We start from the raw sequence: 27,499 nt of genomic DNA on the forward strand, positions 1-27,499 counted from the left end.
TTGTCCTCTGGAAGATCATCAGATCATCCTGACTCCTCAGCCAAGCAGTTCGTTCTTGTACTCTGGTTCACCCTTTCTTTTTTCTCCTAAATATTTCTCTTCCACATCTAAAACAGCCTAGCTCCCTGCAGAGACCCACCTTCCTATATGTTTCTGCACTGGGTTTTAGTGATCATCTTCCCAGCATGGCGTTTTTGCTGAGTGCTGCTGGGTTGCCACTGGGAGTCCGCGGTGAGTTTGGTTTGTGGTGCATGCACAAGAGGCAAAGCAGATGTTCCCGTGCTGGAGCTGTGTCCTGGGGACAGGACTGTCCCCATCAACCTCCCCCTGGCATTATGGACCTTGGTTCCCCAGCCGAGCTCATGCTGAAGCTGCTTGGGTTTCCCATCAGACTGGAAGGGATGGTTCCTCCCCTTCCTCCACTGCCCTTATCACAGAGCCTTATCAGTCAGTGGCTCACAAGCAGTGAAAAGGGGAACAAGGGAGCTGGGAAGAAAAACAGAAAGGGGAAGTCGTTCACACCCGTGTCCTGCCAGTTCTCTTTGGAACAGGCTCCTGTGCAAGCCGGGACCTCAGCAGCCGCGTGGGAGCCCTGGGAAAGGCCCACGAGTTGGGCTCTCTCGGCCCCACTTTGCAGCCTCACTTGCTGCTGGCGGCAGAGCTGAGATACTCCTAAAATGAGGCACCTCCCAGAGAGGACTGCAGGAGAGCAACCAATATCACAGGATGTGGAAGAAGAGTCCTGTTCAGGCCTGATGTGGTTTGGAGGTGTTTCCAGGACCAAARGGACAGCAGATGCCCAGGTGAGGATGCTGGCACTCCAGCCCTTGGGCGCTAATGCAGCCCCAAACTGCAATGCCTCCATTTCAGAGCATTTGGCTTCAAAGTGCAATGTCCAGGAGCTTGGAAAAGGGGCAAGAGTGTGGAGGTGCGACCAGCAACTGCCTCCCTGTCCAAACATCACTCACCTGGACACAAGCCCATCTGCTGGGGAGCCAATTCTGGAAGGGGGGTGAGGGGCCAATGTCCACATCTGTGGACCACACATTGATTTTAAAACTGGTGATATGGAGATACTAACGTGGAGCTGCACCCCAATCTGCATGCTACAGCATGGAGGCTGCATGCAACCTTCATCCCTACATCAGTAAAAACATTATCTGGGAGACTACTGTATTTGCCATTTAAAGACATACTACTGAAGGGACCTCAGAAGGTCCAGCAATGAGCTACTAATATGGCTAAAGGACTAGAGCGTCTCTCATAGAGGTAGAAGGACTGAGAGAGCTGGGACTGATCAGCCTGGAGGAGCCTGAGGTGGGAGCTCTTAGGGATGTACACAAGGAAGCATAGGCTGAAAACATCCCTGGGTTGTGTCCCAAGGGAAGCAGCTGAGATCGAACAACTGGACTATTAATAGTGCCTAACATGGCAGCCACAGAGCTGTGGGGAGGCAGCCTCCATGGTTCAAGCAGTTGTGCCTCTTTAAGCCCATAATTCTCCATCTCTGTCAGCTCTTCCTCAGGAGCATCCTTGGGCTGCCAGCTGCCCATTCCCAGTTGTGTCGAGGGAAGCAAGACCAGGCTGCCGCTCATGTGGTGAGAAGTGCCCCAGCACGGCCTTTGCAGACCCAGGTGCCCCTCCTCGGGAGCTTGAGAAGGATCTGGATACCCAAAGGGAGCTTTCTAGGAAAAATCACAGAGCACTCTGGAGTGCTCAGCATCCCATGACCCAGCCCAGCGCCGTGCACCGGGCACCTGGCTGGAGCCACGCTTTCCCCACCAAAACAGACGCACTCAGCCACGCTCAGCGCAGGCGGCCAACCTCCTTTTGGTCACTAACCACCCTCCTCTCCTCGCCACAGTGCCCGCAGCCTCTCTGCTCTGCTTCTGGGCTTGCAAAGGCTGAAGCGCTCCGGAGCCGCGGCGCGAGCCGAGGTGATCTCATTGTGGGAGTATTTTCTTGGCTCATTCATCTTGCTCCAACGCCTTGCAGATAAGGCTCGGCGGTGAGGTCAGCGGGAGGGTTTTGCATTGTGGAGCAGTGTGTCACGCAGGGCGCACGGCCACCTGCAGCCGCCTGCCCTCCGCACCGGCGCAAACACCGCCGCGCCAGCAGTGCCCCTCACCGCCCTGCCCGAGCCGCTTGGCCATCCCCAGCGGCCTTGGGCTTGGGGCTGAAGAGGGTTTTGGTTGCTTCTCCTAAATATGAAGTTCAGCCCATCGCTTTCTTTTTTCAGGTACGTTGCTGTGGAAGCTGATCCTCATGTCCATCTCCCAAAGCCATGCTCCACGTGCAATGTTCCTCCCTAAAGCCCCTCCAAAGCAGGAAGACTAGGATCAGAGATGGCATTTCTCTGGGTGAATCGAGAAGACAATTTCATGGCTATGAGGAAAATGTTCTGAGTCTCATTAACGAGGCAGCGTTGAGATGGGCACTAGAAAACTGGAGCAGCTTCAACTCCCGGTCAGAAGTCAGCAATCCCAAGCCACCAAGAGCATTGGGGACATGGCCAAGGAGGAGGCATCATGCCAGCCACATGGTCCCTTCTTGCACAGGCCTTTCCTTTGCTGAGCCAAATGGAAGCATGAATCCCTGTCGCAGAAACCAGCCAAATCTGGGCTCGTAGACCTTCCTGCTCCACCCTGAGAAAAGGAGCATAACAGGAGCTACCAAGGCCGCTTCCCTCCTGCTGCTGGGCGTCCAGCCCGAYGTACGCACTTATGAAGCAGGGGCAACGCATGGGGTGCAGTGAAGAGGTTAAAAAATAAGAGTAGGGGATGGTTTTCCTCTTCAGATCACTTTCCAAATTGTTGTTATCAGCCCAGGAGGGGTTTCCTGCTGCCAAATTTAGAACGCGGCTGAGATAGCAAGGGAAGGGAAACGGGATGACGCAGGCGTTGATAAGGGCAGCGGATGAGCCAGAAGAGCTGCAACAGGGAGCCAAGCCGGCTCCATCAGATCTCCGGTTATCTTGGTGCCGAGTTGCTGCATCCCAGCTGGACAACCCGCTCATGGCTTTGGGCCTGCCCAAAGAGCAGAGGGCTGTGGAGAAGTCTCCTGCTCTGCTGGAGACCATGTGAGGTGGCCAAACCTTGCTTGATGCTCTTGGGATGTGTTTCCAAACTTAGCATGAGCGTGGGGACATGGGAATGCAGTGTCTGTGTGCACCATCCAGGACCAGTCACAGCTCAGAGAAACGGACCCACAGCTGGGTTTGGGAGTATCTCCTTTTTCTGCACGGGCCTGTGCTGATTTCCACCCATCGAGGGGTTTGTTGGGTGTATTTGACCTGTCATGAGAAAACATTTGCTCTGGAAGCTCTAGTTTCTTAGTTCTTTTACTGCTTGGTGGCCTCCTGAGTGCTAAACATAAGCTCAGCACCTACATCCCGGGGGACGCTGAGGGCCTTTGTCATGCAGGAATGCAGATCCAGCACATCAGCGTCACAACCATCCGGTTGCATCTGCCCCAAATCTCAGCGCYCACCGCACTATGTCCCTCTCCTTCCCTGCACCTTCCCACAAGCTCCACGTGCAGCTTCACTGGCTCCTCAGCTCTGAAGCCTTTCCTGGCTTTAACTCACTGCTGCTGTTGCTTACTTCATGAGTGATGTATTTTTTTATTTAATCATCGATTGATTTCTTTTTGAAGATGAAGCTGAAGTGGGAGCATTGCAAATGCCGATGCCTGTTCAGAGCTATGGTAGCTTTTGCCACAAGGCAGCTTGGCCACCAGGCATTAATGCCAGCCCAGGGAGGTGGGAATCACCCTAGTAGAGACGGCAAGGCAAGAAGAAAGGGCAGAAACTTAAACGTTGCAGCTGACGGAGGACCTCCTGCAAAGACCTGCCTGGGAAGGGTGGCATGGAGAGGGAAAACACCACGGAGGGATCTGCAGGCTTGACCCGTTAGAACCAACCCCATCCTGGCCACTCCAGTGCAGTGAGGACCTTGCAAAGGACTCGCTGGGGCGAGCAGACTGATTTTCGGGCACTCGCTGCCTTGTTTTGTGCTGTCTTGGCTTTGCATCTGTTGCTCTCCCGCGTGCCACTGCCACTGGCTCTTTGGAGGATGCTGCTCCCCACCTGCTCATGAAACAGAGACTCTAAAGGGCCTTTGGCTCCGTCCCAGGGCCCTGTGAGCAGACAAGTTTCCCCGGAGCCCCCCCTTTTCTCTGCAGAGACAAAACAGCCTCGGTGCTGCAGCAGCCACGGGGCTCACTGAGGTGTCTCCACGGAAGCACTGAGTCCCGCCTGAGGCCGAGCGGTTTTGTGTGGAGCCTGGAAGGTGCTTAAGTCCCTCTCTTTCTCTCTCTGTGCAGAAGGGGAGCTTAATGGCCCGTATCTAATTAGCAATTTTCCCTGCACCTGCCCCTCCGGCAGCCCCTCTGACCATCTGCCGTCTGGGAGCGCGGCGAGCAGCGAGCGCCGCGCCGCAGCGGCTGCCGGCCACGCGTGCGCGCCAGCGCCACGGGAAGGCGTCACGGGATGGGGCTGCCYGCTCCTCCGCGCCGCGCTCCAGCCTGGGAGACAGGCCAGGCGCCGCAGCAGGCTGGGACGCAGGGGCTGGAGGACTTGCGATGTAGCTGCAGCTCATCCTCCGTGTGAGGGTCGCCGGTAAAATTCCGGGTGAGTGAGCGCGGTCACATCATTTTGGTGTCCCAGCAGCGCGGCATGGTGTCCAGAGGCTGGCGGTTGGTGGCAGGAGCAGCACAGGGTCATGCCAGCAATATGGTGTCAGGAGCCCTTCAAGCAGGGAAAATGACACTGGCTGAAGCATGGGTAGCCTTCTCTAAGGCTGATCCCCAAGATGWATCCGCCAGCAAAGTCTCCTCCAGCTTGGCAAGCCCCACGGCCTGCACAAAGAGCCACAGGACTTCTGGACGGCTCAGGCCTTGAGGAAGGTCCCAGAGGAAGGCATTGCTGGATACATGCCCAGCCAAGGACCTCACTCCCATTGGCATTAGCTTTTGGGCTATGACTTGARCACCTTGATCTGGAGACCACCAGGTTTCCAGTTGACTCCTAGGGCACTAGGGAAAGGTCGAGATGGGCCTTGTGTTGCTCTTCTGTTGCTCAATGGCTTATCCAGCACGTCTCTGCATCACTCACATTCTTGCTTGGGGAACAGACTTGTCTGTGCATATGAAGTCTCCTTATTTCTCCTTATTTTCCCTGCAAGCCCTCTCCAGGAGTGGCACATKGCTGGACAATGTTCCATGGTTTGGAAGCAAGAGGACCACCAGGTTGGCCATCCTCCCGTASAGTCTCTGCCACACTGGGGGTGACCCAACTATTCCCAAGGCAGCTCCCACAGGATCCCAAGGCAGATCCCATGGGATCTTCCAGATCCCTGAGTTCATCTCCTACAAAATCACAACCTACAGAGCCCCAGCACTGCCAGAGAGGGTGAGCCCAGCATCTGAGTAGGGAATGGTTACGGCCAGGAGCTTCTCGGCACTCCTGTTGCTCCCGAGGCGGCAGCTCCCTCTTGGAAGGACCATGGACCCAGTCTCCCGCCTGGGAAGGAAAGGCTCCCCCCATTCCCCCTTGCTGAGATAAGAGGGGTACAGGGAAGGGAAGAAATATGCAGCAGGACGGGAGGGGAGGGAGTTAATCTTTGACTCGAGTTGAGCAAATTGCTGCCTCCAGCTCCCCCTCCTCGCCCCCAGCATTGTGCGGGGAAGTGGAGATCGGGGAAGAGGAGAGGAAATCACCACATTCCTGAAATTACCAAGTCAATGCAATGCTGGGAGAAGGGGGGGCACAAACTGGGAAAGGTGGCAGGGGCAAAAACTGGGGCCGGGGCAAAAACTGGGGCCGAGCTCAGCGTGATCCCCCCGCACCGGCTGTGAGGAGTGTGGGGAGCTCCCAGGAGCACCTGCCAAGGAAGGGGCAGCAAAGCCAGGGCAAAGCCAGGGCAAAGCCAGGGCAAAGCCAGGCCCGCAGCAGCCCTGTGCGCCGCCCGGCTCGCCACGGGCCGCCCGAGCGGCGGGAGCAGCAGATGGGCAAGGCAGAGCCTTTTCCCTTCCTTGCTCGCGGGCCCGCTCGGTGCCGGGACACGCCGGGGCGCCCCGGGCAGAAGGGCTGTGGGCCGGGCAGCTGGCGGGCAGCGGCCGCGGCCCCCCGGCACTGGGGAGCTGCGGCCCCTCGCCCCGCGCGCCTCGGCCGGCGGCCCCGGCCACTTCTCCCTCCGGGATTTGGGACGGGGAAAACCTTCGGGACAGGCTGAGCTGGGGGGGCTACGAGCGCGCCGGCGGCGGGGCGGGCCCGCGGGGCGGGCCGGGCCGGGGCGGGCCGGGGCGGGCCCGGCGCCGCATTCCTGGCATAGCGGGGCCCGGCGCGGCCCCCGGCCGCCGGCGCGGAGCTCAGAGCGCCGCCCGGGCCGCCGCCGCCGCGCCGCTCCCGCCATGTCGCGGTAAGTGCCGTCCCGGGGACGCTCCGCGCGCCCCATCCCGCAGCGCAAGCGCCTCCTTTGGCCCCGCTCCGAGCCCGGGAGCGCCGCGGCTCGGCGCTCGGCTCCCATCTGCGCTGCCGCTTTGGGCTGCCGCTGCTCCCCGTCCGAGCGAGCAGGATTCCCGGGAAAGGAAAGCCCGGGAAAGACGCTTCCCGTGTGMGGGGGCTCCTTGCCGTGCGGGTTCCCTGACGTGCCCTCTGTCCCCTCGCAGGTGCCACTACGTGCCCCGTGGCTGCTAGAGCTTTGGCCGCTTCCCTGCGTCAGGAGCGGGCGGCCGCCAAGCGCGCGCACGGCRATGAGGACGGCGGAGGACTCGAGCGGGACCGTCCTGCACCGCCTCATCCAGGAGCAGCTGCGGTACGGCAACCTCACGGAGAACCGCACGCTGTTGGCCATTCAGCAGCAAGCGCTGCGCGGGGCGGGTGGCGCGGGCAGCCCCCGCTCGTCTCTTGAGAGCCTTACCCAAGAAGAAAGCCAAATGGTGCAGCAGTCCACGCGGCAGGAGCCCCAGGGCCAGGAGCATCACTCCGACCATGCCTACTTGGAGAGCAGCCTCTATCGGCTCTACCAGCCGCAGCACAAGGGCGAGGAGCTGCCCACCTACGAGGAGGCCAAGGCTCACTCGCAGTACTATGCCTCGCAGCGGGGTGGCCCRCAGCCCGGCGGCGCTGGCGCCGGTGCTCCCGGGGACAGCGGGCAGCGCAGGGCCGGGAGCGGCGCGCGGCGCCCCGAYGACTCGCTGAAGGAGCTGAAGCACGGCCACGTGCGCTCCTTGAGCGAGCGCCTCATGCAGATGTCCCTGGAGAGGAACGGCGCCAAGGCGCAGAGCCACATGAGCTCGTCCCACAGCTACCCGCAGCTCTCCAGGCACTACCAGCTCTCCGCCCTCAGGGGCCAGCACTCGGAGGGCACGGAGCCGCGGGGACCTCCTCCGGAGTACCCCTACATCCTGCCTTCCCAGGACGCCTCCGTTGCTTACCTGGCGGATCCCAGAGCCTGCTCACAGGAAGGTCCGGTGTTTCAGCACCCCAGCGTCAGGTAACCTGCAGGACCTGTGCTCCTCTTCGCCTGTGCTTGCGAGGTGCCTCCCAGCGCGGGGGCCTGGTGGCCCTGGCATGTGGAGAAGCTGGGGTCYGTGACCCTGGGCTGGGGACCTTGGGTAGCAATGGGGGCTGTGTGGGCTCTATGGCTCATCGCTCCCTGCAGGTGAGGGCTGAGCCAAGTGGGCACATAGGACACGGGACAACCTCAGGACAACAGGGCTCGTGAAGCCATAGGAGACCCTGTAGCCCAGCACTGAGACACCATCCATACCTGCTGAGTGCACCAGTCCCCTCAGCTCCACATTTAAGCACCAAGGCCACACTCTTCCCTGGTGTAGCCAAACTGGAAGTCAGTTTTTCCAGTTGGCAGTGAAAATGCCACAGCCTCCATAGACCCTTCCCCCTCCTAAAGCTCTGCCTGGAATTTTGGGTTAATTTAGAAGCTGGAACCAGACCAGGAAATGGCTAAATTTGGAACAGGCATGGGCCAGGGTGGAAGGAAAATGTTCTTGCCACTCTGTGGAAACCCAGCCTTGCAGTCCCAAACCAAAGGGATCTTGTGGGTTGGTGACAGAGCAAATAACCCTGGCAAAATGAGCCGGAGTGCCGTCCGAGGGAGAYGGATAGTGCCGGATTCACTTGCTCTCGTGCCCTGGGGGAGCCCCGGCAGGCCCACGGCAGCCTCCTGTTCTCCCGTCCGGAGCTGCGGGCTGCGTCTCCGGCAGGAAACGTTTCTCCTTGCAGGGGAACAAAGAGGGGAAGGGGAGGCTGCAGGGACGAGGCGGTTATTCTTTCCTGCTCCTATATCATGCCGCAGGAATGCGGGCCCTTGGCGGGCGGCCGTGGGTCCCGTGCCGCCTCGGCTCCGGCAGGGCGCCCGCGCAGCATTCTGGGCATTCCAGGCTGCCGCTGGGATGTCGAGGAACTCAGAGCAGTTGCTGCGGCGGGGAGGGTGATGGGGGAGCCTGCCCGCCTTTGAGATGGAAGGAGGACGTATTAATAATCTCTGGGTGAGCCCTTTTAGTAGAGAGCCACCTCAGGAGCCTGCAGCCTTGCTCTGCCCCCCAGACAAGGCCAGGAAGCTCTGGGTGCTTTTGAGATGCGTCCTCTTGCTGAATTTTCCCCACTGCCTCTGTTGCTGGTGCTCCCAGCAGTGGGTTGGGCCTGGGAGTCTATCCTCACCTAAGATGGGCATCCTTAGGTTTCAAAGYGTCCCAGACACTGAAAAATCCCAGGTTGGGAAATGTTCTGGGCATCCCTAGCTCAAGGTGTTAGGGCAAGGTGCATCCCTAGCCTCCTGGGATCCCCCTTTACAAAGCAGAGGCTTCCCAGCTCTGCCTGGAAGGCATGGGAGAAACCCCTGCGAGCCTCCCGCTCCATTCAGATGAGCCAGATCCTGCCTGAAGGGGCCTGCCGTGTCCTCAGATGTGTGAGCACAGACCAGTGCTTGCCACCCCGGCACGGCAGAGCGTGGCCTGCCTGTTGSTTTGCTCTTCCATGTGGCTCAACTGGAGGTTGAAGACACCGGGGTCCTGTGAAGAAGCTTGTAATGGGCTTCTATGAGCAGTGAGGTGCCCGGGTGCGCTGCGGTGGAGCTGACCAACGTGCTTCAGCTCTGCGAGGCCCCTGAGCGCCCCTGCCCCTTCCTCTCCGCAGGGCGATGCCGCCTCATGTCTCCGCGGCTTTCCTGCCGCAGCAGAGCCCCCTGTGCCTCGGCCCGGCCGGGATGGAGGCCTTGGTGACGGCCCAGGCGGCCTCCGCCAGCACCCGCCTGGCCCACGCCGACACCGTGCTGAGAGACAACGAGAAACTGCTGCGGGAGAATGAGAAGCTGCAGCGGGAGAGCGAGAAGCTCCGGCGGGAGCTGGAGGGCTACGCCGAGAAAGCCACTCGGATCCAGAAGGTACATGAGCTGTGGGGGCTGTTTGCTGGCGTAGGAGCCCAGCGCGGGGCCCGGTTTTGAGCACCCAGAGAGGGTGGGAGTGTCAAGGGCACCTTTGTGTTGCATCTCACCTACCTTCTGGGGAGGCTCTGAGAGGAGCCGAAGGAGCTTTGGTGTTGGAGATCAAGCTGCAGTGACCTGGCCTGGTTTTGGTGGCGGTTCAGTGGAAACTTGGCACATGCTGGTCAAGGAGCTCACTGGAAAGGCTGGTGCCCCCAAAGGGACATTCCCTGATGGGCACTTCAGCCCTTGTGGTGCACATACATTGCACGTGAAGCTTGTTGGCCATCTGCTGCCTTGGCACAGCTGGTGTTTCACAAACCTATTGGGGCCAGCAGCATCCTGCTTTTCACCTAGGCCTTTCCCATGGAGACTCATCCCTCTCGGAGGAGGGAAATGAGGCCACTGGAGGTGCCTTGGGCAGCCAACGTGCTGCGAACCCATGGCAGATCATGCCTGCAACAAGGGCTTCTGTGGAGGCCTCACTGGGCCTGTGCTGAGGAACGTGCCCGCCCAGGCCCTGGCTTTGTCCCGGCTTTCTTGTGCGCTTGGTGGAGGAGGATCAAACAGCTGTYGTGAAAATTCACCCCCCTTTCGGGCTTTAATCTCTTCCCCCTCTGTCTGGTGACTGTTTTTTGCCCCCCTACACCACCCCTCCAAACAGCTGTGCTTCAACAGCGCACAACAGGTCCTTGCCCGAGCTGCTGTGCCGTTTGGGGGGAAAAAAGAGCCCGTTCTCTGGCTCCGGTAACAGTTGGGCCCTCTCTCTCTCTGTGTCTCTCTCTTTCTGGCTGTCCCTCCTGCACCGAGCCTGCGCCCGGCCGCCACAGAAAGCCCTTTGTGCGGAGGCGCACAAGGGGAGGCCTGTTCCCCGCCGGCGGCGCAGAACAAACGGGCCATTGGAGGCCTCCTGGCGAGGAGGGAGGCTGCGCTGTGGAGGCCGTGGCGTGCGGCAGCCCCGGGCCGGCGGGCGAGCGGCGGCCCCGCAGCGGCAGGGCCCAGCGCGCGCCGCCCCGCTCGCGATGTGGCTGCTGGGCTTTCCAGCGGCGCCAGTTGGGGCGCAGAGCGCTCTCATCTCTGCTGCTGGGAGCCTCTTGGATAAGTGCAGTTATTTGGGCAAAAATGCACCCGTACCGGTCGAGCTGGTCTGGCTCGGGTGTGCGCTCGGCTGCCACCGCAAGCCCTGTGGTTCTCCACACACGCCTGGACACTCCACCACTGAGTTGTGGCCCGGGAAGCCTCTAGGGCCCACCAGCTGCCATGGGCAGATGAGCACTCTAGCTAGAGCCACTCTTGGAGTGTCTTCTCTGGGAGCTGATGGAGCAGGGATGGAGCAGCCCCTGGCTCAGACCAGGCCCCTCTTCACCAAGCACCACAATATGGTTGAAAATAAAAGGCAGGTCCCAAACGGAGGGGCAGGGGAAGATGAGTGAGTTTTGGAAGCTCTGAAACGATCTGGAGATGGTTCTGCCAGCTCAGGTTCGCTTGAGGTGAAGGGAAAGGGTTTGGAGGTGTTTTATTGACATACATGCAATAATTATGGGCAAAGCTTGGGCCAGGCAAGTGYAGGCAGGTTTTCCCTTGCACTCACTGGCTTTCTGCTGCCCTGCATCTCTGTYGTGACCTGTGGAGTTCCTGCTGTCCCTGTCCCTGCTGTGGGCCAGGGGCTGGTTTCAGGTGTGAGATGTGAGCTTGGGCTGGTGGAGACCAAAGACAGAATTACCGACCTTCAGGGTTCTGTGGATCCGCAATGCTCTTTTGGCAGCTCAGGTCAAGTTGAGAAATCTGGGCCATCTTTAGCCAACATCTCCCTTTCTTTTCCTCATTCCAAGAATATCTAACCTCAGCCTGTCATTTCCTCCTCCTTCAGCTGGAAACAGAGATTCAGCGCATTTCAGAGGATTATGAAAACCTCATGAAGGCCTCTTCCAAGAGGGAAGCGTTGGAGAAAGCCATGAGGAACAAGAGAGATGGGGAGATGCGTCGGCTCCAGGACTTCAACCGGGATCTGAAAGGTGAGGGGCTGCAGGCAGCACCGGGCAGGGGGAGCACCTCTCAACTCCACTSTTTAGAGTGAGTGAGGATGATGATTATAATTGGGCTGTGATCTGGCCTGGGGTGGTGGAGCTTCCTCCACATGCCAGGCAAATGCCTGCCCTTCTTCAGGAGGTCAATCCGTTCCCAGTGAGAATGGGTGCATGTGGCCAGGTCACCCACCCATCTCGTCCATGCAAGTCCTTGGCCAGGATGATTTGATGTCTCCAACTAGCTGGTGGCACCTCTCTGCTCCTCCATTCCAGTGGGTGCCCTTGGCCTTTTCCTAAAASGTCTGTTTTGAGCTGATTTTATTAGGGTAGATATTTTCACTGGGAGCCAGGCTGCTCCCTGTTAATTCCATTGAAATTATATTTGAATGTAATCGTTTTTAATCACTTCTGGACCAGAACGGCTGGAGTCTGCAAACAAACAGCTGGCCAGCAAGACCCAGGAAAACCAGGAGAATAACCAAGGCACTGTGACGAAACTCCTTGCACAAAGTAAGTCCCCAAGAGACCACTCAACACTGGTACAGTGTGGGGATGGAGTTGCCCGCTCGCCTCCCGTTCCCCGTCTCGTGGGCTCGTGGCAGTGGGACAAGGTACAGGCCCTTTAAGCTGGAGGAGGAGGCGGATCCTGGGTGGAAGCTTTTGCCATTCCCCAGGGAGAATTAAGCTGTTCTTGGCACTGGATGCGGGCCATTAATCCCGGCCTGGTGGTGTGACCTGCATTCTCCACATTCCAGCCACTGCTCCAGCTCTTCCAGCTCAAAGTCCACACTCCCTCCCCTCCGTGGCCCAGCCCTCCTGTAATTCCCTTGCCTTACACCTGGCGACTACGTGGGGTTGGGCTTTTAAGGGGAAAAATATATCTAGATCCTTCTCTTTGTTTTTGGCAGAGGTTGGGAGCACATCTGATAGCCTCTCATGTCTGTTCCTATTGGCTGCTTTAGTCTGGGGGCCATCTCAGGCATGTTTTTCAGTGGAAAGGCTGGACGTTAGTGGGCATTCCCTTCCCTAAGGTGACTATATGCCACCAGGGCAGCTTTTTCCCCTTATGTACACCAGGCCTGAGCCTGAGCTTAGGCTCAATGATGCTAGGCCCAGGCTCTTTCTGTTGTGGGTCTCCATGCTCTTGGGTAGATGTTTGGCTCTGACCTGGCTTGTCTGCTCRATATTCACACTGAGCAGGCAGGCTGGCCCACAGGAGCAAAGCTATGGAAGCAAAATGCCTTGGGAAGGCAGGGTGCTCCTGCCATGGGGAGGAGAGGAGCCCTCGCTGCTTGCTCGCTGCCTCGCGTGCTCTGCTTTCCCAGCACTGCAAAGCAGCGGGCAGGGGATTTGCAGAGCTTCTGCCCTCCGTCAGCCTTCGAGCTGCCAGGGCGGGAGCCCGGGGGAGCTCTGTGCTGGGGCTGTAGCTGACGTGAATGTTGCCTTTTGTAGGCTATGAGCACCAGCAGGAGAAGGAAAAGCTGGAGCGGGAAGTGTCCCTGCTGCGCAGCGCTAACGAGGACCAGCGGCGCCGGGCAGAGCTGTTGGAGCAGGCGCTGGGCAGCGCCCAGGCCCGGGCRGCCAAGGCAGAGGCCGAGCTGCGCAAGAAGCGGGCGTACGTGGAGAAGGTGGAGAGGCTGCAGGCAGCGCTGGGCCAGCTCCAGGCCGCCTGCGAGAAGCGGGAGCAGCTGGAGCTGCGGCTCCGCACGCGCCTGGAGCAGGAGCTGAAGATGCTGCGGGCTCAGCAGGTGAGGGCTCCGCTGGTGATGATGCAGTTTGGGGGCCAGGGAGGCACCGGGCACCAGGCAGTGTCTCCTCCTGGCCCCGCTCACCCTCTCCGGGGGTTTTCTTTGCCGATGCAGAGGCAGGCAGGCACCCCAGGCGGGGGAGCCTCGGAGCTGAGCGCCCACACGCTCTCCGAGCAACTGAGAGAGAAGGAGGAGAAGATCCTTGCCCTGGAGGCCGACATGACCAAGTGGGAGCAGAAGTACCTGGAGGAGTGCACCATGCGGCAGTTCGCCATGGACGCCGCGGCCACCGCAGCCGCCCAGCGGGACACAACGCTCATCAGCCACTCCCCGCGGCACTCTCCCAACAGCAGCTTCAACGAGGACCTCCTCTTGGCCAACCACAAGCAGCAGGAGATGGAGAGCAGGTAGTGCTACCTCAGATGCTGTGTTTCCYGACGCACTGCTCTTTCGTCTGGCTGGGCAGCACCATCACTGAGTGTTTCCAGCACGGCTTCTCCATGGCTACTAGTGGCCAGGCCAGCTGGGCCTGACAAGGCTTTGCCCAACAGAGGCTTCATCATCGTTCCCCCTGCCCCAGCCACTGAAGCCTGCACCAACCCCCCCATCCTAGCCCTCTCTCAACTTCTCCCTCTTAACCTCTCCAGGTTGAAAGCCCTGCATGCCCAGATACTGGAGAAGGATGCTGTCATCAAAGTGCTGCAGCAGCGCTCACGGAAGGACCCCAGCAAAGCCCTCCAAGGCTCCCTGCGGCCGGCCAAGTCCGTGCCGTCCATCTTTGCAGCCTCTGGGACCCAGAGCTGGCAGGGTGCTAGCCCAAGTGACCGACTGGCAGAGGGCACCTCCCGCGGGTGTGCAGGTAAATGGAGTTTCCCGCATGCTCCCTGCCTCTGCTTTGAGGTAGAGAGTTGCCTGGGAGTCCCCCTTGTTCTCAGGACGTTTGGGAGTAACTCTCTGGCATTCGAAAGACTTGAGGTGTTTCTTGGAGGACGTGAGATTTGTCCACYGAGCTGTGTGGCTGTAGATCCTGGGGGAGCATCACAAAACACTCAGGCCCCACAACAGAGCTGACTGCCTGAGCTCCAACAGCATCTCCTCTGCCTTCCTCCAGCAGGCAAAGCTCCAGCAGAAGAAGCAGTGGCACTGCCCACCTCTGCCCCCCAGCCCTTTCACTCCAAGCATGGCAGCAAGGATGGCAGCACGCAGACGGACAGCCTGGYTGAAAGCAGCAGCCAGGGCGAGGGGCCCGAGCGCCCGGCCAGCTCGCTGGGTAAGTCCTGCTTCCCTCCCGCCACCCCAAAYGCCTGCCCAGGCCCCGGTGGCACAGAGGAAACCTGGGGATGTTCCTCTGCTCTGCTCTGAGCGCCTTGCATAGCCAAGACGTGAGCAAGGAACTGGTTCCTCTGTGCCAGCTACCAGGGCTTGGCCTCCCACGGCTCTGACTAATGGGAGGTACCATGGGTGCTATGTGGACGGTGCTGGAGGGGCCAAGTGGAGTCACTGGCTGGGAAGGATTATGGAAAAGCACAGGGGAAAAGATAAGGGAGGGGAGCAAGACTGGGTTTTCCTCTGACAAAGCTCAGAGCTTCCAAAATCACCTGGTGCTGTTTTCGGTATGACTTCTGTGAAGCTCTTTGCTCCTCCAGGGCTTTCATGGTTTTCTCTTTGTTTCTTTGCAGAGAGCTTGGCTGCAGCCAGAGCCCTTGACCTGTCTGACATGGTGGAGATCTTGATTTAAAKACGGGCAGTTCTGGCCACCCAGGGCAGACATGTCATCCTCTCCCAACTCACAGACTGTTGTGTGGTCAGAGAAGCCCTTTGCTCACCAGGTGCCCAGAAGAGACTTGTTCTCCATAGCAGCAAATTCCTGGATGGCGGAGTCTGAGGGAAGAAGAGGCTTTGCAGGGAGGATGCCACAGTCTGCGGGGACCAGGCTGTGCCTCCAGCCCTCCACACATCCTGCCGTGGTCAGAGTGGTGACCAGGAGGACAGCAGCATCTATTGTGGGCAGGCTGGTTTTGAGAGAACCCCAGCAACCCCCCGGCGCCGCCRGTTTGGGCCGCCAGGTTTGGGGAGCGGGGCTTGCTGCTGGGATGTTACCCCTGGCATCCCGTCAGGGCCACGGGCAYGTCCTGTGGGGCCGCACAGGACAAGGAGCGCTCTGGAGCGCTCCAGACCCTGGAGGTGTTTGCGTGCAGAAGCTGTACAGTGACGAGGGGCTTGCAGCCCAGGAGACGTGATCCCCCTTGTAAATACACCCGTGTTTTGTAGAACAGGATACCGCAAACGTATTTATCATTTCAGTTCCTTTCCCTTCCTCCCTCCTCCTTTGCTGACTGTGGGGTGTCTCTCCTTCCCCCCTCACTTGTCAGGTCCTTCATGTTCTCCAGCCCGGATCCTGTCTCTGTATCTCTGCCTTCCGTGTCCTTCAGGGTGCTTTCCTGTGGTCCCTTCGACTGGAATTTCCCTTCTGTCTGAACAGTAGCAGTGAGCCAAGTATCTGTGTGCGAGTGCGGGTATGTCTCTGCTTCTGAGCTGCTCTTCATAGGGGCAGAGCCTGGAGGGATCTGCAGCTGCTCTCCAGTGTCTGAGCCCCATCCAAATCTGCRTGGCCAAGTGGAGTGGTCCCAGGGCCAGGAGTTAAGAACCTTTATTTGCAAGCACAGTACCTTAAGGTTTCCAGTGCAGCTGCAGGAGGGAGAGGGATACAGAAAGGAGCTTTCAGAAGAGTCCTAGGTATGTGTCAATCGACAGGATTTTCCTTATAAAGGGAGGGGATGGGATGACACTTGTGCAAAAAGAAGAGAATGGAAGGTGGAGGAGAAGTCTAAGGAGAAGAAGGTGAAACGCTCTTGAAGAGAAACAAGCACGTCTGATTTTGCTGGGTGGGACGTTGTCGCCCTTTTGTGGCTCTGCACCGAGCTTTGCCTTGGCCTCTTCTTGCTGGGAATTCTCATACCTCCCTCGTCTGCTGGCAGCTGGTTTCTGCCAGTAGCCAGCGTTGATTTTAGTGAGAGTTTCTCAGTCCTCTGAACTCAGACACTTTCCAGCCTTGGCCCTCGTGTATGTTTTTGTTTTCTTTCTTCTTTAAACATCTATGCATTTGCTGGACAACTGCATTTTTTATTTTTCTCTCCCAGACACGTAAAAAATGCGTTCGGTTCTTGTGCATTGTTTACAAAGTGGAAAACAAAAAAAAAAAAAGAGGAAAAAACACAACTTAATATATTTTATATTAATATTGGTTATTTCTTTTTAAGTATTTTTTCGTGCTGTGAACTTTTTTTTTTCTGCCAAAGACAATAAGTTCTTGTTTGTGCATTTTAAGTTATCGTAAGTATTTAAACATGAACCTGGCTGTTTCGTTATGCCGCCCTATACCGAGATTGCTGTAGCATTCCACTTGGTATAACAGTATTTTAATAAAAAAATACAAATATTGACCMAAAGGTGCTCTTTTCCCACGCAACATGGCACAAATGAGACATAGCCCATGGGAAAGGGGTGGTGCCCGGGGATTTAGGGACCCTGGAAATGGGTGTGAGGAAGGAAGGGATCTGCTTGGTGGCTGTAGGTGCAGGGTTGGCCTCTTGCTTCTCTGCCTGGTTGCTTCTAGTGTTCCATGGAGGTCTTGCAGGCAAATACTTGCTCCCAGGTACAGTCTGGCCAAGTCATGGTGGTGGCTGGCCAAGACCTCCGAAGAGATKATGGGATTATGAGAATTCAGTGGCAATGGGAGAGGGAGGAGGGCAACGGGGATCTGAACGGGAGAAGAGCTTCCCAAGGCAATGCTGCAAGGTAGCAGCAGCACGTTACCTTCATYAGCCAATTTCAAGCCTTCTTCATGCTACTTGGCCCTTCTGGAGGTGGTGGAAGACCAGAAAACCTCCTGATATTCAAGCTGGGGTTGCTTCAGGATTTATATAGCAACATAATAATGCTCCCCAGTCTTTCCCCATTTCACAGAGTTGATGCTTCCAAGGGAGCTTCCATGGGGCTCTTCAATCTGTTTCTTGGGTGCTAGGAACCTCTCTGAAGGAATCAGTGCCTACACAGACAGTTGGGCTGGGGCTTTCCCTTTTGCACATTACTTTGCATTTACTGACAGCTCATTTCCCCTGCGGTTTTATCATGCCATCTCTGAGGAGCAGGGTCTTGTGCAACTCTGCAGGTGGCTTGAGCTCTGACTATGCAGATCACTGCATAAGAAACAAGCTTGGTTGCTGACTGTCATCCCTCTGGAAGATGACTTATGAATATGTTGAGCATCACCGGCCTCAGCATAGAGCTGCAGAATGGGGATGCTGACAATCTTTGCCATACATTTTTGAACCCAACTTGGGAACTTATCTCCTATGGGGTGTGATGTGCAGCAATTCCATAAGCATCTGTTTGCTCTTATAAGGCACCTGTGGCTCCTGCAGAGGAAGCAGCAGTGAGAAGGCTCAGCTGTTCATATGTAAGACCACATGGTAGCAGTGGCAGGGAGGCAGAAAGGAGAGTAGCTGGAAAGTTAGGGGGTCCTGGAGCTTCAGGAGCAGAGAGACAGCACCCCTAATTCTGCCTTTCCTTTGGCCTCCTGTGACTCCACGGGCTGCAGCATCCCTGGGCCAGTTGGCACGTGGCGATCGCGGGAAGCACCTGAGAATGCCAAGCCACCACCTGGCGTTGGCTCGTAGCTGATCGCAATCATCCACGTCTCCATTTGGGTGCTCCGATAGCTGCTCTCCCTGGCGAGCTCCATGTCTTCATTCCAGCGCTGGCTGGAGGCTGCCCTGGTGGCTCCTTGTGCGACAGGACCTCAACCCCGCTCTGTTCCCGGCAGGAGAAAACAGGGAAGTGCCTGAGCAAYGCTGCGAGCAGAGCCAGTACCTGGCTCTCCTCCCCACCCCCTCCTGCTTCCCATAAACTGCAGGCAGTTGCTCAGGAAGGGTTCACGGCATTCCTGGCATACCGCAGCTCGCACACCCGGCAGTTTATTTACCCAAATCCGGATGCAGATTGTCCTTGTGGCAGGTCCGGCCAGCGGGAGCTGTTTGCAAGCAGGTTGTCAAGCGAAGAGGCCTTACAAATGGGGRAGCCTCTTGGAGGCTCCCGCTGCTGCCCCTCTGCAACGGGACTTTCTCAGGAAGGTCCCCAGGAGCCGGGAGGCTCCTGCAGACACCAAGGTGCTCTGTCCACACGGATGTAGCTTCCCTGTTCCTGGCTTGATAGCCTGGTCCAGCAGGAACCTGCTCTCCCCAGGTGGCAAAGGGGAAGAAGGACTTGAGACCCGGAGGGAGCAGTTTCCTGGGGTGCGGGGGACCTGAATCCAGCCCATCCGCTGCAGACATCAAGGGCACCCATGGCAGGGGAGGCCGGCTCAGCTGCATTCCAGATGCGGCTGTGTCTGCGAGGGCACAGGGAGGGTCCCCTCCAGTGAGAAATGCCTCCCGGATTCTCAGGGGAAGGGAGGAGGCACGAGGACGCTGCTCTGAAAAACGAGACTGCCATTCCTTAGAGGGCAGCTCTGGGCCGGGAGGTGGTGGGGGTGGGGGTGTTATCCCTTATTTCACGCGTTTGTCATCACTGGCATTTCCCTCCACCCTTTCTGCACCATCTCCATGCCACTGTTTCCTTTTCACTGCTGGCATCCCTTGGGCTCCTATTCGTTCATCCCGTACGCGGCCCAGCTCCCTGCACAGGGTGCTGGGGCTCAGGGGCTGCTCCTGAGGGTAACCGGGAGCATCGTGATGCTGCTCTGGAAGCCACACGATGAATCCACGTCTCCGGCCACAGTGCGGCCCTCTCTCTGCAGCTGGGCCGCCGGCAGAAGYGGCTGCCGTGGGCTGCTCAGCGGTGCCCTTTGGCCAAGCGTCTCTCTTACCATCCCAGTCCCAACGCTACGGATGAGCCCCATCTTCCTCCTGCTCCTTCCTGCCCAGGTTCCGGCATCGCGGCGTTCCTGCGGCAGAGGCTGCCGGGCGGTTAGCTGGGCTGGCGCCTGCAGCAGCCTCTGCCAGGGCAGCACTTGCACATCTGCAGCCCGGAGAGATGGAAAAAGGGCAGCAGGCCCTGCTCCCAATGCCACCGTGGTCACCATGGTGGCTTTAGTGATTCACTCTACGTCCTGGGGCACCAGCTSTCTTGCGGGTGATGGGGAGATGGCTCCTCTGAGCTGGGAGCTATTTGGACAGGGACAGTCCCTCCTGCGGTCATAGTGTGTCTGGTACAATGAGACCATGGGCTCTGCAGAGASCTTGTTGGGACAGGACTGGTTGTCTCCTCTTGCTGGTCATCTCCCTGAGTCCCACAGCTGTTCTCAAAGTCACATCTCCACTGAGGAGCGTCTTGTTGCCCCCCCATGTTCCTCCACAACAGCCTTTCCTCATTTCTCCTGACATCCTTGGAGCCTGGATTGCCCTCCTTTTGTTCCTAGTCCCTCTCCCTTTGGTCCTTCTCCCTGTCTGATCTCTCTTCTTTCCCACCTGTCTGTGTCTTCAGGAGTCTTCGGCTCTTTCACTCTTCTGCCTTAGCAGCCCTATTGCAGAGCACCTCCTCTTCATCTCCACTTGCCAAATGTCAGAGCTGGATGAGGAAATAAAAGCTCATCACAAATCCCTTGTGATGAAATGTGGCTCTTTAAGAAGTAGAAAAATCCCTAGGTTTTCAACAGGACTGTGGAGAATCTCACTAATCTTAAAAATAATCTTTTTTTTTTTTTTTCCTGAGGAAATTTTGAAAGATTCCCTTGCAAAACAGTTTCTCCTCCCCCCAGCTCCAGAAGGATGTTGGAGGAGGAAGGGTTCGGACTTTCACTCACCCCCTTCCATTTCTCCATCTCTTTCCCACAGAGATGACACCTGGTGCTACCAGGARAAGGATCCCCTCCATGAGATAACTACCCTAAAACCTCCCCGCCAGCTAATCCCCAGTGTCCTGTGCTCTCCTCCGCGGTTGCACGGGCACTGCCAGCAGCTCAGAGCGGCATCCCCAGCTGCCCTGGCCCTGGGCTGGACCCTGGGGTGAGTTGCCAGGAGCTTCAATCCCGCTGCAGGCCAGCCTTGCTGCAAGCTGCTCAGCAAACCAGTCGGGCAAACCGCGTTGGATTCTCCCCTGCGCTGGTGCCTCAAGTCCTGGCTTGCTCTTCAGCTCCGTAGGAATGAAGATCTCCCTGCCATGCCTGCTCAGCTCTTCATTTCGCCTTCTCTTACAACCGGGGCTCACCCRTCCTTACTCCTACACCTGCACACTGCGTCTCTGCTGTTTCTTCCATGGCCAGGGGAGATKGCTTGGGTGGAGGCTTTTTAAAGCAGAGCACAGTGAGGGGATGAGGTGAGCTGCATGCTGGGCAGGAGTGCGCACTGGTGTGGATGGGCTCGTGCTTTGGGAAACTGGGCCACTTGTGGAAGCTGGAGCTGCTCTGTGCCTGTGGGCTGTGCCAAGATACGGGGCTGTTGGCCTGCGCTGGAGAGAGGCTCCTCATGTGGGGCTGGTGTCTTGCTCCTTTCAAAGATGTTCAGCCTAGGTGATCCTCTTTGGGATGTCCCATGGAACCACGTGGTTGCACCTCCTAGTAAAGTATGGCCACCATGCCGGGGGCAATGCAATCCCCAAACATCCTGACCAAGAGCCCTTCCTCACCTCACCCCCTTCCCTGGCGGGATTCACACACTTCCCAGCCCACCAGGCTCAGGGGCTCCATTCTGAGCACAGGTCTTGCAAAGTGGTGGGTGGAGAGCAAGGTCTGTCCCCTTGCTTTCTCCCTACCAGAAAGCAAATGGCCCTCTCCTCAAGACCTTGCATCTAACTGCAGTCATAAGCTCCTACCCACTCTATGAGAAGTCACCCTTCTGCTCCTGCAGTGAACTGGGSTGTATCATTGTGCTGAAGGTGCTCGAGCAGAGAAGGGTACAACAGTTTTGCATGGACATTGTGGTTCCGAGAAGATCATTCAAACACATGGAGATGATTAGGTGAGAGGTCTAGCTCTCCCAAGGGCTGTGCATGCTCTTTGCAGAATCTGCCTCCTAACCTGGCTCGTGAAAGCCCAGTTGTGCTGACCTTGGCGCTGTGTCAGGAGCATGTCTGAGCCAGCCGCAGTTGCTGTAGTGCTCTGCATGTGCAGGGTGGATGCAATTCCCTCTGGAAGGGCCAGGATACTCCAGCTATTAAGTAACATGGCTGGGGGAGCACCCGGTAGCGCTTCTGAATGAGCTCGGGGAAGGCGGCATGAACCGAATGTGGTCCCTGGCTGAAAAGCTCTTCAAGTTCGTGTATGACCACTCTGGGAGTATGCTGCTTTGTGGGAGACTTACTCACAGGTGAAGGGACACCTTCTGCCTTGTCCTCTTTTCCCCTTTCTGGGCAATTCACCCGGGGGCTAACAGCTCGCATCTGCCAGCTTCGCATTTGAGCAGAGAAACGTCCTCCTTGTGATTCACTCCTCAGCTATTTTAAAAATGTACCCGATGGCTCTAGTGAGATTCCTGCTAACCTCTGTCTTTTTTGGCAGCTGGGGGGGATCCTGCAAGCTTGTGTTTCTGAGATGGCCGTTTTCCTCTAACAGCAGAGCTCTGTTTGCCTCTTGAGTACTGGCCACGAGGAGGTGAGGACTCAGGAAAGTGCAGCCAGCTGTTTCTCCTCCATCAGCCCTGCCTGACATCCATCTCAAAGCCCTTTCTCTTTCCCTCCTCCCAGCTGTCTCACATGGGATCCTCCATCTGTCCTTTTCTCCCAGGTACTGCAGTGTCCTTCTCCACTTCTCTATCCTTATCTCCACCCATTTGCAAGCAGTTGGTGAGGTCTGCTGGGTTTTCCTTCACCCCAGACTCATTCCCCCAGGCCACAACAAGGTGACCCACTCAAAGACCATGCTCAAAATGTTGGCCCCGAGGACTGCCTGCCTAGTGCCTCAGTGTTTCTTTTGTGCCCATAGCCTGTCCCTCTTTGTAGAGGCTGCTCAGTGTGCAAGAGACATGGTGGATCGAGGACATATGCATGCACTTCCCGCTCCTCTSCTAGCCCTTAGCATGAACCCATCTCCACCAGGCTGCAGCTACCATGGGTGAGACAGGCCACTCATGTCTTCTGCTGCGCTTGGGGAGGGTCCTGCATGGCCACAATGACACCTCCAACCTTGTCCAACCTTGAGACGACATCTGCCCCAACCTGGACGCCTGGCTCTTCACCCCCAGCCTGAGCTGCCAGTGAGGATGAGGCGTCTACAGTGTGCTGGCCCAGCTCCTTCCCTCTCAGCTAGGTGAAGACAGGCTGGGAGATTCGCTCTGCGCTTTGCTTGAATAAGCAGAAGTGGTCGTGTTGCGGAGCAAGGCCGGCAAATTCCTCATTCCTCTTCCCTGTGCTGTGCAGCCTGCCTGCCATCTTTGCATATAAACAGTAAACAGGCTGTTATTATCCTGGATGCTTTGAATAACTGTGGCTATTTTTTCTCTTCCCAGTATTCTAAAAAGGCAAAAAATTCCCTGCGGTTTCTGAGTCAACTCTTTTTTTCTCTCTCTCTTCTCTTTCCTTCCCACCACCTCTGTGACCTTGAAAAACCAGGCAGACGAGCTCTCTGGCTCTCTCCCTGCTTACACTCACTCCCCAACTGCGCTCCCCCTATCAGTTGCGTGGCTACCCCGGCTCTGCAGCAGGCAAATGTGGGCTAACATGTGGCAATGGAGCAACCCTGGCTTGCAGTGCTTGGTGGGATCTGGTCTTCTGGGCACCTTTCCCATAGCCTGACTGAGCTGGAGGCAGCTGGGGTTGCTTTGACAAGTCTTCCTCTGGCAGTGGAGCCCCCAGGAATACAACAGCTCACAAGGGTTTAGCAGCTGTTGGGTCCCCTGTATGCAGGACTCAGGATGCTGCATGTGCTCCTTACTGTATGTGTCCCAAAAGTGGTTGCAATTGCCAGAAGATGTGTTTCTCCGGGCAAATCGGGCAGCTGTGAGCAAGGAACCGAGGCGAGCAAGGAGCTTGATTTGGTGGCAGCCAGGTGTCTGCTTGCCTAGGCTTCCACCAAAACCTCAGCCATCCCRTCCAGCCCTGCAGGCAGCAGATTGACCCTCCTGGGTCCTGTGGGAAAAGCCATGGAAAAAAAATAATACATAATCCTGCTAGATCCTCAGGCTTCATGCATGCCGCCMGCACCCTGCTCCTTGCAGCCATCCAGGCATGAAAGCAAATGACATTTGCTCCTTCAAAGATTTGCTGCTGATTTTTCTTTTTTTCTTTCCCTCCCCCAAGTACGTTACTTCACTTGGAAAATGAGTCAGGGCCTCGTCGCCCAAGCGCTGGTATGTGGGACAGGGAGCCGAATCACACATTCCTCGGCGCAGGGACTCATGCCTCCGTCAGCAGCGAGGTGGAACGACGGCCGAGGGAAGGACAGTTTCCTCCTGCCCRTCCCGTGCGTGCTGCTGGCGGCCAGCTCCTGCAGCCAGATCACCAGACCGGGCTGACTTCAAGTCCGCATCTCGCTCCAACGGCAGACCCACGAGTTACAGTTTTAGGCTAAAAAGAAAGCAAGGAGACCATTTCACAGCACTGCATGTGGCCAAAGTACTCTGCTTGGTTTTGCTCAAGCTGAACACAAGCATCACCCACCTCTCACTGCTCCTGGCAGTAGTCCAAGCACTGGGAAATGCTGCTTCAAGCCATGACCTACCAAACCATCCCCCTCTCAAGGAGGCTGGCTGACCTGTGTGAGCTGAGATAACGCTGCTGGGACTCCCTGCTGCTCTGTCTGCCCGTGAGGGTACATGCCTGGCGGGGCTGCCTCCAGGTTCAGCCGCAGGTTGTTTAATCTCCACAGGATTTTTGGGATACCTCAGATGTTCTGGCAGTCGATGAGCAACAGCGAACGTCTCCTTATCCTGTGCAACCTCGCCTTGTCTGGGGGGGAGGATGAGACATTTTTTTGAGTGTTCACAGATGCCAAGCTTTGTCCTGGAGGGGCAAGGCAGACAGGCGTTTCACAGCTCTCCTTGCTGTCACCGACAGTACCAACCCTTACCGACTACCAGAATCTGACTCAAGAGAAATGATTGAACCATTTCCGGCACAAAAATACCTGTCGACAAAAAAAGAAAAGCAGTCAAACAYATCCCCTTTGAAGGAACGGGATTGGAGAGTTTTGGCAAATTGCCTTAATTTTCTGACCTGATTTGTTGCTCGTGGAGTTTGTGCTGAGGAACACCTTGTTCCAAAGAGTAGCTTCTCCTGCTGACTGTCTGGCACTTTCCGAGACCTCTCAGCAAGCCTGGCTGGACAACGGTCATAGAGTGAGGAAAAGGAGATCGATGCTGGAAGGTGGAGGAAGGGCAGGACCTGAGTCACACTTCTTACCCTTGGGTAACAACACACAACAGCATGGCTCCTTCAGAGCTTCCCAGTGCTTCCCAGCTGGTAAAAGCTGAACTCAGGAAGTGGGAATAGTGCAGGGAAAGAACGATTTTTCATTTGGRAATTGCTTTTCTATCAAGCTATCTGATAGGTAAGAAAGCCTGGTGGTGGTGGAACAGGAGCTGGCTTAGAGAGGTTGTGCTCACTTTGGCTTCTCTTGTGCCAAAAAAACCTCAAYGGATGTCATTTTTGCAAAGAAGTCAAGTGATTGTGGAGAGGGATTGAGCAAAGCTTGCACGCCTAGGTTAGGATGAGATAAGAGTAGATTCAATCATCCCAAAACTCATTCAACTCTGATTATCTTTACAAAAGCCAGGAAGACCGAACAAAAAGTCTTGAACGTGAAACATGTCCTCAGTCTGTTCTTGCAGTTGCTAAGCAGCTGCTGCAGTAAGGCAGTAGTTGGCASTGCTTCCATTTGTGTTAGGATCATGGGCTGGAGATGGAAAGGAACAAGCACTGCCCACCTCTCCTCTAGCCCACCTCTTGATGTCCAGAGTCCAGGAACTGTCACTGCCTGGCTTTATGCTTGAGAAAGCTCCTGCCTTGCATAACGATAAAAGCTTCCAAAGGTTAAAAATGGGTAGAAATGAAACYCTCATGGGAGGCATACGGAGTGACACTGAAGCGTGTCCCTGCTCTCGCTTACTGAATGGRAGGAATTCATTCCTTGGAACATGCGAGGAGGGAATGACTTGTTCTCCCAGGTGTAATGCTGCTGTGGATGACCAGCTTGAAGGGGTTGAAGGGCAGGAGATCACTTTGCCAGTAAGTGCTCTTCACCATGCACTTTTGCCTTCCAAGAGGCCCATCTGCACAATCAGTGAGCTGGACTCAGGCAGTGTCGAACAGAGTGGCTGGGATACAGGATGCTTTTCTCTGTGGAAACAGCTCCATGTTCCCACCTAATTCTGCAAAATGTCTAGATCTTAGGCACTGARCCAAGAGATGAGCCGTGAGAGGACAACCTGGAGATGTCATCTCCTATGGGGACCTCTGCAGGTAGAGATTGGGCCGCTCTGTTCCAAGGTTAAGACAACCACATCTCCCCAGCCCTGGCTGCTGCAAATCTTGGTGCAACCTCTTACAAGCACATATTTTCAGAAAACAAAACACTCAGGTTACTTAATCTGCTCTAAAAGCTTGTTGGAATGAGTCCTTCAGAACATAGGGACAGGACCTTCCAGAAAAGTTTCCAGAAGTAATAATAATTAGCAAGAATGGATTTCGAGCACAAGCTAGCTCTAGCCAGGTTGCATGAGCATCCAGCACCCCAGCTTTAGACAGATGAAAACCAGGCCTGGGCCTGGGCCTTCCCCTATCGCAGATACTCCCTGGTGGTGATGGGAGACAGGATGGAGGAGGCTGAGATCTAAGAGAAGACTCTGTTTACGAGTGTTTCTCTTTAACAGAAATAATTTGGGTGATTTAGTATTGCTGTTTCTGTTGTTCTTATTTTGCTGTTTTTTGTTTTGATTTTTTTTTTTTTTTTTTTTTTTTTTTTTTTTTTTTTTTTTTATTTTGTAAGAGCATCTCTGTGGTCAAATCCAATTACTTCTCCATTTGCTTTTAACCAAGGGAAGAGGCCTATGTCCACACTAATGCCTCCACTGCCCTGCCTCAGCATGTCTCCATAGATGTCTCTAAGGACACATTGCTCCTTGCTGATTTTGAAAATGAGATCTAACTGCCAGGGTGCTGGCTCAAAAGGTTCCTGGCTGAGAATGTCTCTGGCTTTCTCTCATTCTGAAGGAATAAAATGCATCAAAGCAGATTACAAATTATTATGAGACATTTCCAAGCTCAGAAGCTGGGAAAGCTGAGTAATTTAAACAGGTCTGTTAGAAACCCGGGTGGATTTCTATGGAAAGCCTGTGGCTTGGATTCTAAGTCAAAACTTTCTGGCCTTAGTTTGATATTAATTTGACCAGCATTGGCAGCTGATAAGCGCCCAGTGAATTAATCCTCAGGCAGTGTCTCTGAGGGAAAGCCTGTGTTGGTGGGGGAGAATTTCACCCATGGAAAGCTAGACCTGATGAGCAAATTAGTGTCTTCAGCCTTGGAAATGACGAATCAAGCACATATTTGTTACCTATGTCCAGCAGGCTAGCCTAGCCCTGTGGTTCACCCACAGATGTGGCATGAGCTTGTTGCAGAGAGGCTCCCCATGTATAYTGCCTTGGAAAAATGGGAACATGGAGGGCAGTGAGTTCAGCTATTTTGAAGAGCAGAGAGGGACACAGACGGTTTGTCTCCTTGCTAGGGAGCATTACTCATAGACTGTGAGCTGGGAAACATCAGATCTCCAGGGTGGGTTGAGCTCAAAGACAACAATTCTGTTTTGCTCATTTGTCAACAGTGGGGTCTACTGTCTCTGGGCACTTCTTGCTGCTGAGTGTTTGATGAAAAGAAGAGGCCTGTGGGTCTGAACCAGCAAGATAAGTAASCACACACTTCTGAGGGCAGAGAGGTATCCGTAAGGTGGCTCATGCTGTCAAAATAAGTGCTTGGTGCCAGGGCCTTGAGTGCATCTCCTCCTCTGGGGTTCAACTGCTTGGGATTAGCACTAGCTTTGGTAAAGCAGTATGCAGCTTCACTGGAGCTATGAGGCCCACACGGTTTGCCTAAGGGCTGTAAAATCCTTCTGGCTCCAGTTACCTTGGAACTGCAGTATTATTTGGAGCCCCAAGTAATCTGYTGTCACACTGAAAGCAATAATCAACTCACCCATCCGAAGTAGTCCTTCAGACACCCAACATCTTAGGGGCTGCAACAGAGCCACTTTGGGAGATGCCATTCCCAGGACTCATCTGCCTAGGAATGCTGGGTGATTCCCAACCAGGACAGGACCCTGTGCTCATCAAGAAAACCTGCACCATTGGTGCTGCTTCCT

General features: G+C 56.1%; 1 protein-coding gene across 1 annotated transcript; it reads left to right on the forward strand.

The window, feature by feature from the left end:
* The first annotated feature begins 4,571 nt into the window (after positions 1–4,571).
* Positions 4,572–16,292, forward strand: AMOTL2 (angiomotin like 2). Its single transcript, XM_026038731.1, has 10 exons — positions 4,572–4,630; positions 6,670–7,496; positions 9,158–9,404; positions 11,314–11,458; positions 11,888–11,980; positions 12,923–13,218; positions 13,333–13,625; positions 13,866–14,077; positions 14,330–14,488; positions 14,898–16,292. Exons 2-10 carry the CDS (start codon positions 6,754–6,756, stop codon positions 14,954–14,956), a joined length of 2,247 nt encoding a protein of 748 aa, XP_025894516.1. The 5' UTR covers positions 4,572–4,630; positions 6,670–6,753; the 3' UTR covers positions 14,957–16,292.
* Positions 16,293–27,499: the final 11,207 nt, after the last annotated feature.

This window comes from Nothoprocta perdicaria, unplaced genomic scaffold, assembly GCF_003342845.1.
Source record: "Nothoprocta perdicaria isolate Ctin4 unplaced genomic scaffold, notPer1 scaffold_217, whole genome shotgun sequence".
In the NCBI taxonomy this organism is placed as follows: domain Eukaryota; kingdom Metazoa; phylum Chordata; class Aves; order Tinamiformes; family Tinamidae; genus Nothoprocta; species Nothoprocta perdicaria.